General features: G+C 52.1%; 1 protein-coding gene across 1 annotated transcript in view; it reads right to left on the bottom strand.

Moving 5' to 3' along the window:
* LOC139231935 (probable E3 ubiquitin-protein ligase HERC3) overlaps positions 1–17,213 on the bottom strand; it is an 80,526-nt gene that overhangs the window by 42,664 nt on the left and 20,649 nt on the right. Inside the window, exons 5-9 of the mRNA XM_070862542.1 lie at positions 16,721–16,812; positions 13,216–13,346; positions 7,215–7,372; positions 5,034–5,219; positions 3,666–3,747 (exon numbers count right to left, since the gene is read on the bottom strand). Of these exons, the coding sequence (XP_070718643.1) occupies positions 3,666–3,747; positions 5,034–5,219; positions 7,215–7,372; positions 13,216–13,346; positions 16,721–16,812 (649 nt within the window). The remainder of the gene's footprint in view (positions 1–3,665; positions 3,748–5,033; positions 5,220–7,214; positions 7,373–13,215; positions 13,347–16,720; positions 16,813–17,213) is intronic.

The raw sequence follows: 17,213 nt of genomic DNA, 5'->3' as shown, positions 1-17,213 counted from the left end.
CATTCAGAGAAGCAGCAGATGAGAAAATCTGATCGATTTCCCTGCAGGAAATGAAACATAATTTTAAACAACATTGGGAGAGTGTACCACGGATTACTCTTTTTATTAAACAGGGCAATCTTAAAATATGAAATTAAAAAGACTAGAATTTAGTTTTCCCAATGTTCTACCTTCATTTCCAACCCCAGCAACCTCCGAGATCTCTGCCCTCCTCTAATTCTGCCCTCTTGAGCATCCCCCGATTTCCATCACTCTACCATCGGCGGCCGTGCGGTCTGCTGCCTGGGCCCCAAGCTCTGGAACTCCCTCCCTAAACCTCTCCGCCTCTCTCTCCTCCTTTAAGATGCTCCTTAAAACCTACCTCTGTGACCCACCTGCCCCTAATATCTCCTTCTGTGGCTCAGCGTTAAATTCTGTCTGATAACGCACCTGTGAAGCACCTTGGGACGTTTTCCTACATTAAAGGCGCTATATAAATGCAAGTGGTTGTTGTTCCTGATCTCTAACAGCGATCCCAGGTGGATGGTGCAGGCGTTGGGAATGATTCCAGCTTCTCCCAATGTGTAGCAGGAAAGCTACTCAAAAAATTCCAGAGCTCATCCCGGATTTTGCCAATTTCTCCACCACATTCCTGGGACACAGGATCCTTCCCCTCTTTGCCAGATTTCCCCTCCCCCTCTGATATTCTGCAGTTGCCGCTTACACCTCCTCTCGGCCCATCTTTGTCCCATTACCACCCTCTTCCGTCATTGAATTGCTCCTGCTCTCCACTCTATCGCAGGCCTTCCCTCCCACCCTTTCCCCTGGCTCAGCACTTGCTTCAACTCCGTTAAATCTCTAAACATCGGCCAGTTCTGAAGAAATGCCAACAAGCTGAAAGGTGAAGTTTCTCTCGCCACAGATCCTGCCCGATCTGCTGAATGTTTTACAGTACTTTGCTGTGTTTTTTGTTATTAATTCACGGCATGTGGGCGTCTCTGGCAAGGCCGGCATTTATTGCCCATCCCTAATTGCCCCTTGAGAAGGTGGTGGTGAGCCGCCTTCTTGAACTGCTGCAGTCCGTGTGGTGAAGGTGCTCCCACAGTGCTGTTAGGGAGGGAGTTCCATTTTTGACCCAAACTGAGCATTGGTTATTGGTGAGCAAGTGCAGCTTGATAGCACTGTCGACGACACCTTCCATCACTTTGCTGATGATTGAGAGTAGACTGATGGGGTGGTAATTGGCCGGATTGGATTTGTCCCGCTGTTTGTGGACAGGACATACCTGGGCAGTTTTCCACATTGTCGGGTAGATGCCAGTGTTGTAGCTGTACTGGAACAGCTTGGCTAGAGGCACGGCTAGTTCTGGAGCACACGTCTTTAGCACGACAGCTGGGATGTTGTTGGGGCCCATAGCCTTTGTTGTAGCCAGTGTGGTCAGCCACTTCTTGATATCATGTGGAGTGAATCGAATTGGCTGAAGACTGACTTCTGTGATGGTGGGGCACTCAGTAGAATTTTCTGTTGTGACATTTGTCTAATTCTCATTCAAAACGATGAAAATCGAAGCTGACATTGTTAAGAGAAAAAGTTAGAGACACTTACTGTTTTATGTTCTCCCTCAGCTCCTCGTGGCCTGTTGCATCCCATTTGTTCAAGAGCCAATCTTCAGCAATGGCAATTCTCTTCATCGCAGTGAATGCAGATTGACCTTCGGGAGAAACTGGAGCCTACAATTAAACAAACAGCACCAGGAACAGTGAGGTTAGCGATAGAGTGTGAACTGAACACAAATGATTACACTGTCAATTTCTGGTGACATTTGAAGGCTGTTTGAGTTCAAAGGCCAACAGTGTGACATTTTATTCACCTCGGTTCGGTGGGATGGTGCAGTTTGTGTGTTGTACCAATAAATCGTTCCATTGAATGTTAACCTGTGGGTTTATAATTGAGGGCGAACGTTTTGAATCTAGGCAAGGCATACGATAAATTGCAAGCACCCAGCTCAATGATTTGGGGTACTGAGGTGAAAGATCAGCCATGATCATATTTGTAAAGTCCTGTCCCTGCAGTACAAATTCACACAAGGCACATACTGAAGTCAAGGTCACTCAGGACCTGCACCCTTATTACACAGCTCTCGAATGCCACACTTGCCTGAGACCTGTCCTTATATACCTGTCTGGGACAGGTAGCCAGTGTCGCCTGCAAGTGCATCCCTGGCGGTAAGGTAAGCTTGTGGTTACAGGTCATCTCTGGTTACAGTCATGTATAGCATGGTAAGATACAGTTATATACAATAGTGTGAGATACATGACAATATTGAATGGTGGTGCAGGCTCGAAGGGCCGAATGGCCTACTCCTGCCCCTAATTTCTATGTTTCTATGTTTTGTCCATCTATTCATTTTAATGGATTAAAATGATCAATAATAATAATCATGGGGGACATTCAGATGATTTACCCAGGATTACACAGGATCTACGGCCCAGAAACAGGCCATTCGGCCCAACCAGTCCATGCCGGCGTTTATGCTCCACTCGAGCCTCCTCCCGTCTTTCCTCATCTAAATCTATCAGCGTAACCCTCTATTCCCTTCTCCCTCATGTGCTTGTCTAGCCTCCCCTTAAATGCATCGATACTATTCTCCTCAACCCCTCCCTGTGGCAGCGAGTTCCACATTCTCACCGCTCTCTGGGTAAAGAAGTTTCTCCTGAATTCCCCATTGGATTCATTGGTAACTATCTTATATTGATGGCCTCGATTTATGCTCTTCCCCAGAAGTGGAAACATTCTCTCTGTATCCACTCTATCAAAACCTTTCATCATTTTAAAGACCTCTATTAGGTCACCCCTCAGCCTTCTTTTTTCAAGAGCTTTCGATATCTATACCCTCGTATTTCTGGTATCATCCTTGTAAATCTTCTCTGCACCCTCTCCAGTACCTCTATATCCTTTTTATAATATGGTGACCAGAACTGTACGCTGTACTCTAAGTGTGGCCTAACCAAGATTCGATACAGGCTTCTGGTTAAGCAACACTTCGATTTCAAAATTCTCATCCTTATTTTCAAATCCCTCCATGGCCCTCGCCCCTCCCTATCTCTGAAATATCCTCCAGTCCCACAACGCGCCTCCCCCCTCCCCCCCAAGATGTCTGCACTCCTCTAATTCTGCTCTCTTGAGAATCCCTGATTATAATCGCTCCACCATCGGTGGCTGTGCCTTCTGTTACCTGGGCCCCAAGCTCTGGAACTCCCTCCCTAAACCTCTCCGCCTCTCTACCTCTCTATCCTCCTTCAAGATGCTCCTTAAAACCTACCTCTTTGACCAAGCTTTTGGTCACCTGCGCTAATTTCTACTTATGCGGCTCGGTGTCAAAGTTTTATTGCATAATACTCCAGTGAAGCGCCTTGGGGCGTTTCACTACGTTACAGGCGCTATATAAACACACGTTGTTGTTATTGTTCAGCATAACCTCCCTACGTTTCAGTTGTATACATCTAGAAATAAATCTGAGTGCTTGGTTTGCTTTTTTATGGCCTTGCTAACTCGTGTTGCAACCTTTAGCGATCTGTGTATATGCGGACAGGCCCTTGTGGGGAGCATGCTGGGAGCGTGCATATTGATCAAGTTTACCCATTGGGGTTCAGTGACATTCCCTGAGAATGGTGAGCCGGGATTACCTGCTCCAGTCTCTGCAATGGGGCTCGGAGCTAACAGCTGCTTTGGGTTTGACTATAATCGGGGGCTGCACTCCATCTGAACCTGGCAACGGAAAGGCAAGGGGGGGGGGTGGAAAGCTCAATACTCAGGGGGTGGGAAGCTGTTCCAGAACGGTGCTGAGAAACTGGGCACAGATAGCACACAGAACACGTGCAGAGGGAAATAAAACAGGTATTAAAACATGCAACATTTCTCACCGTGTCAGCAATGCACAATGCAAAGCCCTGGTTGGCCCCTGCAAAGATTCTTCTGACAGCTGGCTGGATTGGACAATCTGTGAAGAACAAAAAAGAAAGTGGGGTATTAAGGAAGCAGCAGCAGGACATTTAGAAAATCATAATTCAAGCAAGCAGAGTCAGCATGGTTTTATGAAAGAGAAATCATGTTTAGCAAATTTGCTGGAGTTCTTTGAGGATGTAACGAGTAGAGTGGATAAAGGGGAACCAATGGATGTGGTGTATTTGGATTTCCAGAAGGCTTTCGATAAGGTGCCTCATTAGAGTTTAATGCATAAGGTAAGATCTCACAGGGTTAGGGGTAATATATTAGTATGGATAGAGGATTGGCTAACTAACAGAAAACAGAGAGTTGGGATAAATGGGTCATTTTCAGGTTGGTGAACTGTAAGTAGTGGGGTGCCACAGGGATCAGTGCTGGGCCTGAATCATACAAAATTCTTACAGGGCTTGACAGGGTAGATGCAGGGAGGGTGTTTCCCCCGGGCTGGAGAGTCTAGAAACAGGGGTCACAGTCTCAGGATAAGTGCTCGGCCATTTAGTCCTGAGATGAGGAGAAACTTCTTCACTCAGAGGGTGGTGAATCTTTGGAATTCTCTGCCCCAGAGGGTTGTGAAGGCTCAGTCCTCGAGTATATTCAAGACAGAGATCGATAGATTAAGAGAATGAAGGGATATGGAGATCAGGCAGGAAGGTGGAGTTGAGGTTGAAGATCAGCCATGATCTTATTGAATGGTGGAGCAGGCTCGAGGGGCCGAATGGCCGACTCCTGCTCCTAATTCTTATGTTCTTATATTGGACTGACGGTGCCACTGAGGCTGATGGTTGACATGAAGCCAGCGCTTGTACTATTGAGGCCCAGAGTCCTGGCCAACGCTTGCGATTACTGCAAAGCTCGCAGTCTCTAGTCCTCGTTACCTTGTGTGTTGGGGTGTGCGTCAGTCACCATCACCGATGTTACCCGCTCCATGCCCGCCTTTGCCCGTGGGCTCGGGGGCACCCGGCCCTGTGTGAGTTGGCTCCGCCGATGGTACTTGCCGCTCGGTGCGGTTGGGCACTGAGCCCTGGTTGCCTGGGCAACCGGCTGCTTGGTGAACTTTGGCGTCACTCCCCGTGCGCCACTGATCCTCATCCTCTTTGCCGCATCGCCGGTCGGCGGGAATGCGTCTTGCGCGGCAATCGTCCGCTTGTGAGAGTTGGCCTTGGCGGCTGCTGCTCTCGTCACTCTCCGCCTTCTCTCTGGCACGGTGGGCTCGGAGTCACCGCGGCTCATTGCTGCTAAAACGGACACAGCCCGGTTAGATGTGGCAAAGAGGAAGGTCATCGGTGGGGGAGGGACAGAGTGATACAGTCCCAGTATCGAAAGACAAGCACTTGCATTTATATAGCGCCTTTTACCACCTCTGGACGCTCTACAACTAAGCAAGCATGTGTGTTTTTTAAAGAGTAGTCACTGTTGTAATGTTGGAAACGGGGCAGCCAATCTGCGCACAGCAAGCTCCCACAGACAGCGCTGTGATAATGATCGGATAATCTGTTTTAGTGATGTTGATTGAGGGATAAATATTAGCCCCAGGACACCGGGGATAACACCCCTGCTCTGCTTCAAAATAGTGCCACGAGATCTTTTCCGTCACCTGAGAGAGGAGACGGGGCCTCGGTTTAACGTCTCATTTGAAAGACGGCATCTCCGACAGTGCGGCACTCCCTCAGTACTGCCCCTCCGACAGTGCGGCACTCCCTCAGTACTGCCCCTCCGACAGTGCGGCACTCCCTCAGTACTGCCCCTCCGACAGTGCGGCACTCCCTCAGTACTGCCCCTCCGACAGTGCGGCACTCCCTCAGTACTGCCCCTCCGACAGTGCGGCGCTCCCTCAGTACTGCCCCTCCGACAGTGCGGCGCTCCCTCAGTACTGCACCGGGAGTGTCAGCCTGGAGTTTTGTGCTCAAGTCCCTGGAGTGGGACTTGAACCTACAACCTTCTGACTCAGAGACGAGAGTGCTGCCCACTGAGGCACGGTTCACTATTGAGCGAGTTAACAACAACAAAAAAGTGCATTTCTATATGTCTTTAATGTAGTAAAACGTCCCAAGCTAGGAGTGAAGACACCGAGACGCATAAGGAGTTATTAGGACAAGCGACCAAAACACTTTAAAGAACAATGTTAAAGGAGGAGAGAGAGGCGGAGAGGTTTAGGGAGGGAATTGCAGAGCTTGGGGCCTCGGTAGATGAAGGCACGGCCGCTGATGGTGGAGCGAAGAACGTCGAGGATGAGGAAGAGGCCAGAAATAGAGGAGGGCAGAGATCTCGGGGGGTTGTGGGGCTGGAGGAGGTTACAGAGATAGGGAGGGGCATGGCCATGGAGGGAGTTGAAAATAAGTATGAGCCAATCTAGGTCAGTGAGCATAGGGGGTGATGGGTGAGCGGGACTCGGTGTGAGTTAGGACACGGGGCAGCGAGCACAGGGGGTGATGGGTGAGCGGGACTTGGTGCGAGTTAGGACACGGGGCAGCGAGCACAGGGGGTGATGGGTGAGCGGGACTCGGTGCGAGTTAGGACACGGGGCAGTGAGCATAGGGGGTGATGGGAGAGCGGGACTCGACGCGAGTTAGGACACGGGGCAGTGAGCACAGGGGGTGATGGGTGAGCGGGACTCGGTGCGAGTTAGGACACAGGGCAGTGAGCGCGACTCGGTGCGAGTTAGGACACGGGGCAGTGAGCACAGGGGGTGATGGGTGAGCGGGACTGGGTGTGAGTTAGGACACGGGACAGTGAGCACAGGGGGTGATGGGTGAGCGGGACTGGGTGTGAGTTAGGACACGGGACAGTGAGCACAGGGGGTGATGGGTGAGCGGGACTCGATGTGAGTTAGGACACGGGACAGTGAGCACAGGGGGTGATGGGTGAGTGGGACTCGCTGCGAGTTAGGACACGGGGCAGTGAGCACAGGGGGTGATGGGTGAGCGGGACTCGGTGCGAGTTAGGACACGGGGCAGTGAGCACAGGGGGTGATGGGTGAGCGGGACTCGGTGCGAGTTAGGACACGAGCACCTTGGGTCGTTCTAGAAAGGCGTTATATAAATGCAAGTTGTTGTTCACACATTGGGATTTGCCGCAAACCTGCGACCAGGAGGGATGTTCGCCGCTGTGTTTTGGGAGCACCACTATCCAATGGAATAGTCAATCCCACAACAGTTGCGGGGACTCAGTCAACATTCAGCAATATTTGATGTTACAATGTAAGGTTTGAACAGGAAAGGTTCCTCTCTCACCAGGAGCAAGTCGCACACGATCAGGTACGTCCATTGAGAAGGTGACAGGTCGCGGTACGGACTGATGACTGGTTCGTCCATTTCCCAACTGCCCTTCCACTCCACGACCAAAGGAGTAGATTTTTCCAGATGACGCAACGAGTACCAGTGTGTGATAGCTGCAAATATAATATGCCACGTAAAACTCACAATAAAACTCATCGCAGTTCGGCTCGTGTGGATTGATAAACAGTGCGGACCGAGTAACCATTGATTGGTTTATATCCCGGCGCACCGTGGCTGCAGTGTGCACCATCTACAGGATGCACTGCAGCAACTCGCCAAGGCTTCTTCGGCAGCACCTCCCAAACCCGCGACCTCTACCCCCTAGAAGGACAAGGGCAGCAGGCGCATGGGAACACCACCACCTCCACGTTCCCCTCCCAGTCACACACCATCCTGACTTGGAAATATATCGGCCGTTCCTTCATCGTCGCTGGGTCACAATCCTGGAACTCCCTCCCTAACAGCACTGTGGGAGCACCTTCACCACACGGACTGCAGCGGTTCAAGAAGGCGGCTCACCACCACCTTCTCAAGGGGCAATTAGGGATGGGCAATAAATGCCGGCCTTGCCAGCGATGCACACAGCCCAGGAACGAATAAGTTAAAAAATTCTATTGGTTCTCCACAATGTTTAAAGGTCCTTCGAGACCAAGATGCAGCAGCTGTACATGAGTCAGTGATAGTGTGTAGAGACGCCAGAAATGTGGAGTTAATGCGTTGTTTCATTGCCTTACTTTTAAGGACAGATGGAGACTTTAAACCTCGGTCAGTGTGGTTAGTTTCATTGCTTGCTGCTTTGATATAACCAGATGTAATCCAAATAAACGAATTGCACTCTCTCTAATCCTCAGTCACATAAGCGCACTGATTATAATTGCTAGTGCGACATTGGTGCAAATAACAGGGTTTCCCGTGTACTCCCCGAGGTCTCTGCGCTGCTCTAATTCTGGCCTCTGGAGCATCCCCCGATTTCCATTGCCCCACCATCGGCGGCCGTGCCTTCAGCTGTCTGGGCCCCAAGCTCTAGAACTCCCTCCCTAAACCTCTCCATCTCTCTCTCCTCCTTGAAGGTGCTCCTTAACCTCCCTCTCCAACCCAACTTTTGGTCACCTGTCCCTAATATCTCCTTATGTGGCTTGGTGTTTAATTGTGTTTGATAATCGCTCCTGCGAAGCGCCTTGAGTCGTTTTAGTACATTAAAGGCGCTATATAAATGCAAGTTGTTGTTGAATCACCGTGCAAGCTCGCGCCATTTAAAACGTCAGTGGAGTTATGCCCACAGCCACTTCCGCCCGTGTCTGCCGCCATCTTTTACTCTGGTTCAAAAATCATTTGGGCCGAAGCAGGCCCCGCCCACAGAACTGGCCCCGCACACAGACCTGGCCCCGCCTACAAAACTGACCTCGCCCACAGAACGGACCACGCCCACAGAGCTGGCCCTGCCCCCCCAGGTTAATATAGCGGGACGGCGAGTTTCCTCCGATTGTGTCGGTTTGCGAAGGGTCACCAGATCGCGCTGGGTTTTTTATTTCGCCGCACAGGCACCCACTGCTCTTAAACTCTCCGCATGAATAAACTCAAACAATTGGATCAATGCTTTAAAGGCAATGCTCTAAAGGCATGGTGGTAAAAAGTTTGCAAAGAGAGAGAGAGAGACAACGGTATCTTTAAATCAATTTACAGACGGCTCAGATAACTTGTGCATTAATAGCTTCAAATTAATTTAAACGGTCGGATCAATGCTGTTAAAACTATTAAGGTGGGGGATATGGCGGTGAGAGGTTTGTTCCTTTTGATCATCAGTCTCGCTCCGAAGGAAACATTCAGTGGTTTTGTGCAGGACCTTTCCCCAGAGACCTGAGGCCGATGTTCCCTGTGAGTGCGCTGTGTTCTGGGCAACAGGTTTCTCTCAGTGTGTGGTCCATTTAAAGTTATGGGACCGTGCAGGTTACTGCAGGGACGGTGCAGATTACTGCAGGGACGGTGCAGATTACTGCGGGGACTGTGGAGATTACTGCAGGGACGGTGCAGATTACTGCGAGAACGGTGCAGATTACTGCAGGGACTGTGGAGATTACTGCGAGGACTGTGGAGATTACTGCAGGGACGGTGCAGATTACTGCAGGGACGGTGCAGGTTACTGTGGGGACGGTGGAGATTACTGCAGGGACGGTGCAGATTACTGCAGGGACGATGCAGATTACTGCGGGGACGGTGGAGATTACTGCGGGGACGGTGCTGATTACTGCAGGGACGGTGCAGATTACTGCAGGGACGGTGCAGATTACTGCGGGGACTGTGGAGATTACTGCAGGGATTGTGGAGATTACTGCGGGGACGGTGCAGATTACTGCGAGGACTGTGGAGATTACTGCAGGGACGGTGCAGATTACTGCGGGGACGGTGCAGAGATTACTGCAGGGACGGTGCAGATTACTGCGAGGACTGTGGAGATTACTGCAGGGACGGTGGAGATTACTGCGAGGACTGTGGAGATTACTGCAGGGACGGTGCAGATTACTGCGGGGACTGTGGAGATTACTGCGGGGACGTAGCAGATTACTGCAGGGACGGTGCAGATTACTGCGGGGACGGTGGAGATTACTGCGGGGACGGTGGAGATTACTGCGGGGACGGTGCAGATTACTGCAGGGACTGTGCAGATTACTGCAGGGACGGTGGAGATTACTGCAGGGACGGTGCAGATTACTGCAGGGACGGTGGAGATTACTGCAGGGACGGTGCAGATTACTGCAGGTTGGTGCAGATTACTGCGGGGACGGTGCAGATTACTGCGGGGACGGTGGAGATTACTGCGGGGACGGTGCAGATTACTGCTGGGACGGTGCAGATTACTGCAGGGACGGTGCAGATTACTGCAGGGACGGTGCAGATTACTGCAAGGACTGTGCAGATTACTGCAGGGACTGTGCAGATTACTGCAGGGACGGTGCAGATTACTGCGGGGACGGTGCAGATTACTGCGGGGACGGTGCAGATTATTGCAGGGACGGTGCAGATTACTGCGGGGACGGTGCAGATTACTGCGGGGACGGTGGAGATTACTGCGGGGACGGTGCAGATTACTGCTGGGACGGTGCAGATTACTGCAGGGACGGTGCAGATTACTGCAGGGACGGTGCAGATTACTGCAGGGACTGTGGAGATTACTGCAGGGACGGTGCAGATTACTGCAGGGACTGTGCAGATTACTGCAGGGACGGTGCAGATTACTGCGGGGACGGTGCAGATTACTGCGGGGACGGTGCAGATTACTGCAAGGACTGTGCAGATTACTGCAGGGACGGTGCAGATTACTGCACGGATGGTGCAGATTACTGCAAGGACGGTGCAGATTACTGCAGGGACGGTGCAGATTACTGCAGGGACGGTGCAGATTACTGCAGGGACGGTGCAGATTACTGCAGGGACTATGGCGATTATTGCAGGGACTGTGGAGATTACTGTGGGGACGGTGAAGATTACTGCAGGGACGGTGCAGATTACTGCAGGGATTGTGGAGATTACTGCAGGGATTGTGGAGATTACTGCGAGGACTGTGCAGATTACTGCAGGGACGGTGCAGATTACTGCAGGGACGGTGCAGATTACTGCGGGGATGGTGGAGATTACTGCGGGGACTGTGGAGATTACTGCAGGGACTGTGGAGATTACTGCGGGGACGGTGCAGATTACTGCAGGGACGGTGGAGATTACTGCAGGGACGGTGCAGATTACTGCAGGGACGGTGCAGATTACTGCAGGGACTGTGGAGATTACTGTGGGGACGGTGAAGATTACTGCAGGGACGGTGCAGATTACTGCAGGGATTGTGGAGATTACTGCAGGGATTGTGGAGATTACTGCGAGGACTGTGCAGATTACTGCAGGGACGGTGCAGATTACTGCAGGGACGGTGCAGATTACTGCGGGGATGGTGGAGATTACTGCGGGGACTGTGGAGATTACTGCAGGGACTGTGGAGATTACTGCGGGGACGGTGCAGATTACTGCGAGGACTGTGGAGATTACTGCAGGGACTGTGGAGATTACTGCAAGACGGTGCAGATTACTGCGGGGACGGTGCAGAGATTACTGCGGGGACGGTGCAGATTACTGCGGGGACGGTGGAGATTACTGCGGGGACGGTGGAGATTACTGCGGGGACGGTGCAGATTACTGCGAGGACTGTGGAGATTACTGCAGGGACGGTGCAGATTACTGCAGGGACGGTGCAGATTACTGCGGGGATGGTGGAGATTACTGCGGGGACTGTGGAGATTACTGCAGGGACTGTGGAGATTACTGCGGGGACGGTGCAGATTACTGCAGGGACGGTGGAGATTACTGCAGGGACGGTGCAGATTACTGCAGGGACGGTGCAGATTACTGCAGGGACTATGGCGATTACTGCAGGGACTGTGGAGATTACTGTGGGGACGGTGAAGATTACTGCAGGGACGGTGCAGATTACTGCAGGGATTGTGGAGATTACTGCAGGGATTGTGGAGATTACTGCGAGGACTGTGCAGATTACTGCAGGGACGGTGCAGATTACTGCAGGGACGGTGCAGATTACTGCGGGGATGGTGGAGATTACTGCGGGGACTGTGGAGATTACTGCAGGGACTGTGGAGATTACTGCGGGGACGGTGCAGATTACTGCGAGGACTGTGGAGATTACTGCAGGGACTGTGGAGATTACTGCAAGACGGTGCAGATTACTGCGGGGACGGTGCAGAGATTACTGCGGGGACGGTGCAGATTACTGCGGGGACGGTGGAGATTACTGCGGGGACGGTGGAGATTACTGCGGGGACGGTGCAGATTACTGCGAGGACTGTGGAGATTACTGCAGGGACGGTGCAGATTACTGCAGGGACTGTGCAGATTACTGCAGGGACGGTGCAGATTACTGCAGGGACGGTGCAGATTACTGCAGGGACGGTGCAGATTACTGCGGGGACGGTGCAGATTACTGCAGGGACGGTGCAGATTACTGCAGGGACTGTGCAGATTACTGCAGGGACGGTGCAGATTACTGCAGGGACGGTGCAGATTACTGCGGGGACGGTGGAGATTACTGCGGGGACGGTGCAGATTACTGCAGGGACTGTGCAGATTACTGCAGGGATGGTGCAGATTACTGCAGGGACGGTGGAGATTACTGCAGGGACGGTGCAGATTACTGCAGGGACGGTGGAGATTACTGCAGGGACGGTGGAGATTACTGCAGGGACGGTGCAGATTACTGCGGGGACGGTGCAGATTACTGCAGGGACGGTGCAGATTACTGCAGGGACGGTGCAGATTACTGCGGGGACGGTGGAGATTACTGCGGGGACGGTGGAGATTACTGCGAGGACTGTGCAGATTACTGCGGGGACTGTGGAGATTACTGCAGGGACTGTGGAGATTACTGCGGGGACGGTGCAGATTACTGCAGGGACTGTGGAGATTACTGCAGGGACGGTGCAGATTACTGCAGGGACGGTGCAGATTACTGCGGGGACGGTGGAGATTACTGCAGGGACGGTGCAGATTACTGCGAGGATGGTGCAGATTATTGCAGGGACGGTGCAGATTACTGCGGGGACTGTGGAGATTACTGCGGGGACGGTGCAGATTACTGCGCGGGTGCACATGCGTGCAGGTGAGAGGGACCATTGCTGGAGACCCGACTTATTCTGTCCTCAGTCACCAATCGATCGTTAGGTTTACGTTGCCCCGTTGCATGGGTTGATGGGAAGGTTTACATTGGGTATTGTACAAATGGGTTTGGGCGGAGACTTGAAACGTCACTTCAAGTCGGAAATGCAGCGTTTTGGCCGCAATCTCCCGATTCTGTGACCCTAAGGGTAACAGCCCCCAATGAAGCTTTCCCCCTTGCACCCCAGAACCCTCTGCCAGTTTAACCCCTTGTCGATACCTTTCTGTCGGTGCTGCATTAGCTTACCTCCCACACGCTATCTGAGTGACTTTACTTCCAACAAACTCCTCGACCAGCTGAGGTTTCAGCTCATCCGTCGTTGTGTTGTGTCCAAGTTGTCCATAACGCCCGGCTCCGAAGGTGAAAACAAGCCCATCCTACAGGAGACACACAGCAACAACGTGCATTTATATAGCGCCTTTAACGTAGTGAAACGTCCCAAGGCGCTTCACAGGAGCGATTGTCAGACACAATTTGACACCGTAATGTATTTGCTTCACGGGTTCTTGGCTTAAGAATTCATAGCAACACATTGCTATTAAGAACCAGTTGGTTTATTAGCAAAGGTTTAACAATCACACTACACATTACCGGTTCATACAACCGGGCTCACAACCACCTGCCTCATCGTGGATTCCCCGAACCCAACTGGCCGGGGTTTTATTGAGTCTCGCTAACATCATATGATTGGCTAAGCCACTCACAACTCAACAGCTCTACAACTGTTTTAGCTGAATCATAAATCAAATGCCCCCTTTTGGCAAGGTCACTAGAAAACTAGAACCCACAAATTAACATTTTTAACTTTAACGAAACATTAAATCAAATTAAAATTTGGTTGCCGGGGTGATGACGCACTCCAGTCCCTCCGGCGCCCACCTCTCGCGGAAGGACGCGAGCGTACCGGTGGACACCGCGTGCTCTATCTCCAGGGACACCCTGGCTCGGATGTAACCGCGGAAGAGAGGCAGGCGGTCGGGCTGAACGACCCCCTCGACCACACGCTGCCTGTATCGGCTGATGGCACCCTTGGCCGTGCCCAGGAGCAGCCCTACGAGGAGGCCCTCGGACCTACCCGCTCCCCTCCGCACAGGGTGCCCAAAGATCAGGAGTGTGGGATTGAAGTGCAACCAGAAATTGAGGAGCAGCCCCTTCAAATATTGGAAGAGGGGCTGCAACCTTACACACTGTACATAGACGTGGGACACGGACTCCTCCAGACCGCAGAAATTACAGACGCCTGGGAGTCCGTGAACCTACTTAAAAACCGATTGCACGGGACTGCTCCCAATAAATAGAGGGAGAACTCCCGCGTAGAGTGCACTCCATTGGGGACCCCCGCCTCCTCAACAGCTAAACAAACCTGTGAGCATGCTCAGAGGGTGCATACGGTAGAGACCCTGAGCTACATAAAGCTTGGTCAAACGGGTAGGTTTGAAGGAGTGGCTTAAAGGAGGAGTGAGAGGTGGAAGGTTTAGGGAGGGAATTCAAGATCGAAGCATAACAAAGCCACTGCTCCGACAATAAATCTGTCGTTCACTGGGGTTGAGGTGCGGTTGATGGATCACCGGGGTTGTTCTTAGAGCAGAGAAGGTGAAGGGGAGAGTTAATAGAAATGTTCAAAACCATGCGGCGTTTTCATAGAGCACATCGGGGGAAATAATTTCCTCTGGCAGGAGGGCCGGTAACCAGAGGTCACGGGTGTAAGGTCATTGGTAAAAGAACCAGAGGTGACATGAGGAAACAAAATGTATGCAGCGAGTTGCTGTGATCGGGAACGCGCTGCCTGAAAGGGCGGTGGGAGCAGATTCAATAGTAACTTTCAAACGGGAATTTGGATAAACACTTTGCCGGGCTGTGGGGAAAGAGCGGGGGGGAGTGGGACTGATTGGTTCGCTCTGTCACAGAGCCGGCACAGGCTCGATGGGCCCAATGGGATCCTCCTGTGCCGTTTCATTCTAGGGTTCGATGATTTGTGGACATCAAACTTCCCCAGTGGAGAATGTGGTGCTGCATTCAGGGCAGTTTGCTCTCTGCTCTGTGAGGTAGTTATTATGTCCATAATGTACTTATGAATGACTCTACGAGGCAATGTGTTGTACTCAAACTGTAGTGACCTTGGTCCTTTATTCATAACTCCAGAGTGAGGCACAAGCACGGTGGGGCAGCCTTTTATACTGGGCCCTGCCACCAGAGCTGGAAACCCCGGTCTCCACCAGTTGCACCCTCTAGTGGTGCCAGCATAGTATATACAACAGTGCAAACTTATTGATAGTACATCAGTTAACAAGTCTCCATCTTATGCAACTATACAGTGACTACACATAGAGTATATTTATAGTCTGCATATATAACAGTACTGAGCAGATCAAGTGACCTTCACACGGCACGACCCCTCATTCCAGCCAATCACCTGCCCTCCGAGTTGCTGCAAGGGCCAGTGTACATTTACAATCCCGTTAGTCAAATCGCTAATTGCACAATGTTTTTACACGCATATTTCTGGAGCTGGAGTTCTGAAAGGGGCTGTTTATAGCTCTGTCGCATTGTTGGTACTTACATCCTAAATCACAGTGTCGCCATCTCTTCAAGTGAATGAGAGCGTTGATTTAAACTTGATAGATATCCCCCTGAGGGTCTTTGTTGGGCACTGAAGCACCTCACAAGGAGAGAGCATGAACACTTCAGGCCCTGGGGTGGGAACAGTCTTGTTTGATGGATTATAAATGCCAAACTTGAAAGGTTCTCAGTGGGCAGCACCCTCGCCTCTGAGTCAGAAGGTTGTGGGTTCAAGTCCCACTCCAGGGCCTTGAGCACAAAATCCAGGCTGACACTCCCAGTGCGAAAAGGACTTCGTTGGCTGACTTTGGGACATCCTGAGGTCGTGAAAGGCACTAAATAAATGCAAATCTTACTTTTAACAAAATATATATGGACATAACAATTATGAGCAGGAGCAGGCTATACAGCCCCTCGAGCTTGCTCCGCCATTCAATAAGGTCATGGCTGATCTTCAAATCCTACAAATCCCCTGGGAGGACAGACGCACCAACATTAGCGTCCTCGACCAGGCCAACATCCCCAGCATTGAAGCACTGACCACACTCGATCAGCTCCGCTGGGCGGGGCCACATTGTCCACATGCCAGGCACGAGGCTCCCAAAGCAAGCGCTCTACTCGGAGCTCCTTCACGGCAAACGAGCCGAAGGTGGGCAGAGGAAACGTTACAAGGACCACCCTCAAAGCCTCCCTGATAAAGTGCAACGCCCCCACCGACACCTGGGAGTCCCTGGCCAAAGGCCCTCCTAAGTGGAGGAAGTGCATCCGGGAGGGCGCTGAGCACCTCGAGTCTCATCGCCGAGAGCATGCAGAAACCAAGTGCAGGCAGCGGAAGGAGCGTGCGGCAAACCTGTCCCACCCTCCCTTTCCCTCAACCACTGTCTGTCCCACCTGTGACGGGGACTGTGGCTCTCGTATTGGACTGTTCAGCCACCTAAGGACTCATTTTAAGAGTGGCAGCAAGACTTCCTCGATTCTGAGGGACTGCCTGTGATGATGATGATGGCTGATCCTCTCCATTCCGCACCCGATCCCCAGATCCCTTAACTCCCCTGGAGTCTAAAAATATATCGACCTCAGCCTTGAATATACTCAATGACTGAGCCTCCACAGCAACCTGGGGGAGAGAATTCCAGAGATTCACCACCCTCCCAGCGTGCTTCCCGATCAATTGTATATTGTGAGAGCGAACCTTAGTCAGGGTGGCTGTGTGTTGTCCTCCACAGGAAATGTAGACCATCTTCTTACCGTCCAATAGCTTTACTTCAGTGGGATGGTAGCGATCTGTGGTGACCAATGAGAAATAGCCCGTTATTGCTGCGTTCGCCACAGAGAGCTTCGCAGCTGGAACCTCGCACAGTGACGGAAGGGACAGCGCACGATGGTCGCGGAATTCAGTGCCGCCCCACGTGGGGATGGTAAGAGCGGCGAGGCGGGGGTCCCTGCGCCGGGCCCCGAAGAGCCCCCCCCTCCGCCACCGATATTGGGTGGGGTCCCGCCCACCCCACCGAGAGCAAGTCCGGTGGAAAATATCGCGACTCGATTCCTGTCGCGAGCGGGGCGCTAAGCCGCGCGAAGTTCGCCGTGTGACACGGCGGGACGCGGAGACAGAGCCCCTCCCCTTCCGTTAAAGGGGAGGGGCCGACCTGCCGACTCCGCGGGCGGGAAACAGGGGGCCATCGCTG

The sequence above is a fragment of the Pristiophorus japonicus genome, chromosome 2, assembly GCF_044704955.1.
Source record: "Pristiophorus japonicus isolate sPriJap1 chromosome 2, sPriJap1.hap1, whole genome shotgun sequence".
NCBI classification, from domain to species: Eukaryota; Metazoa; Chordata; class Chondrichthyes; family Pristiophoridae; genus Pristiophorus; species Pristiophorus japonicus.
This window is presented reverse-complemented; position numbering and strand designations above follow the sequence as displayed.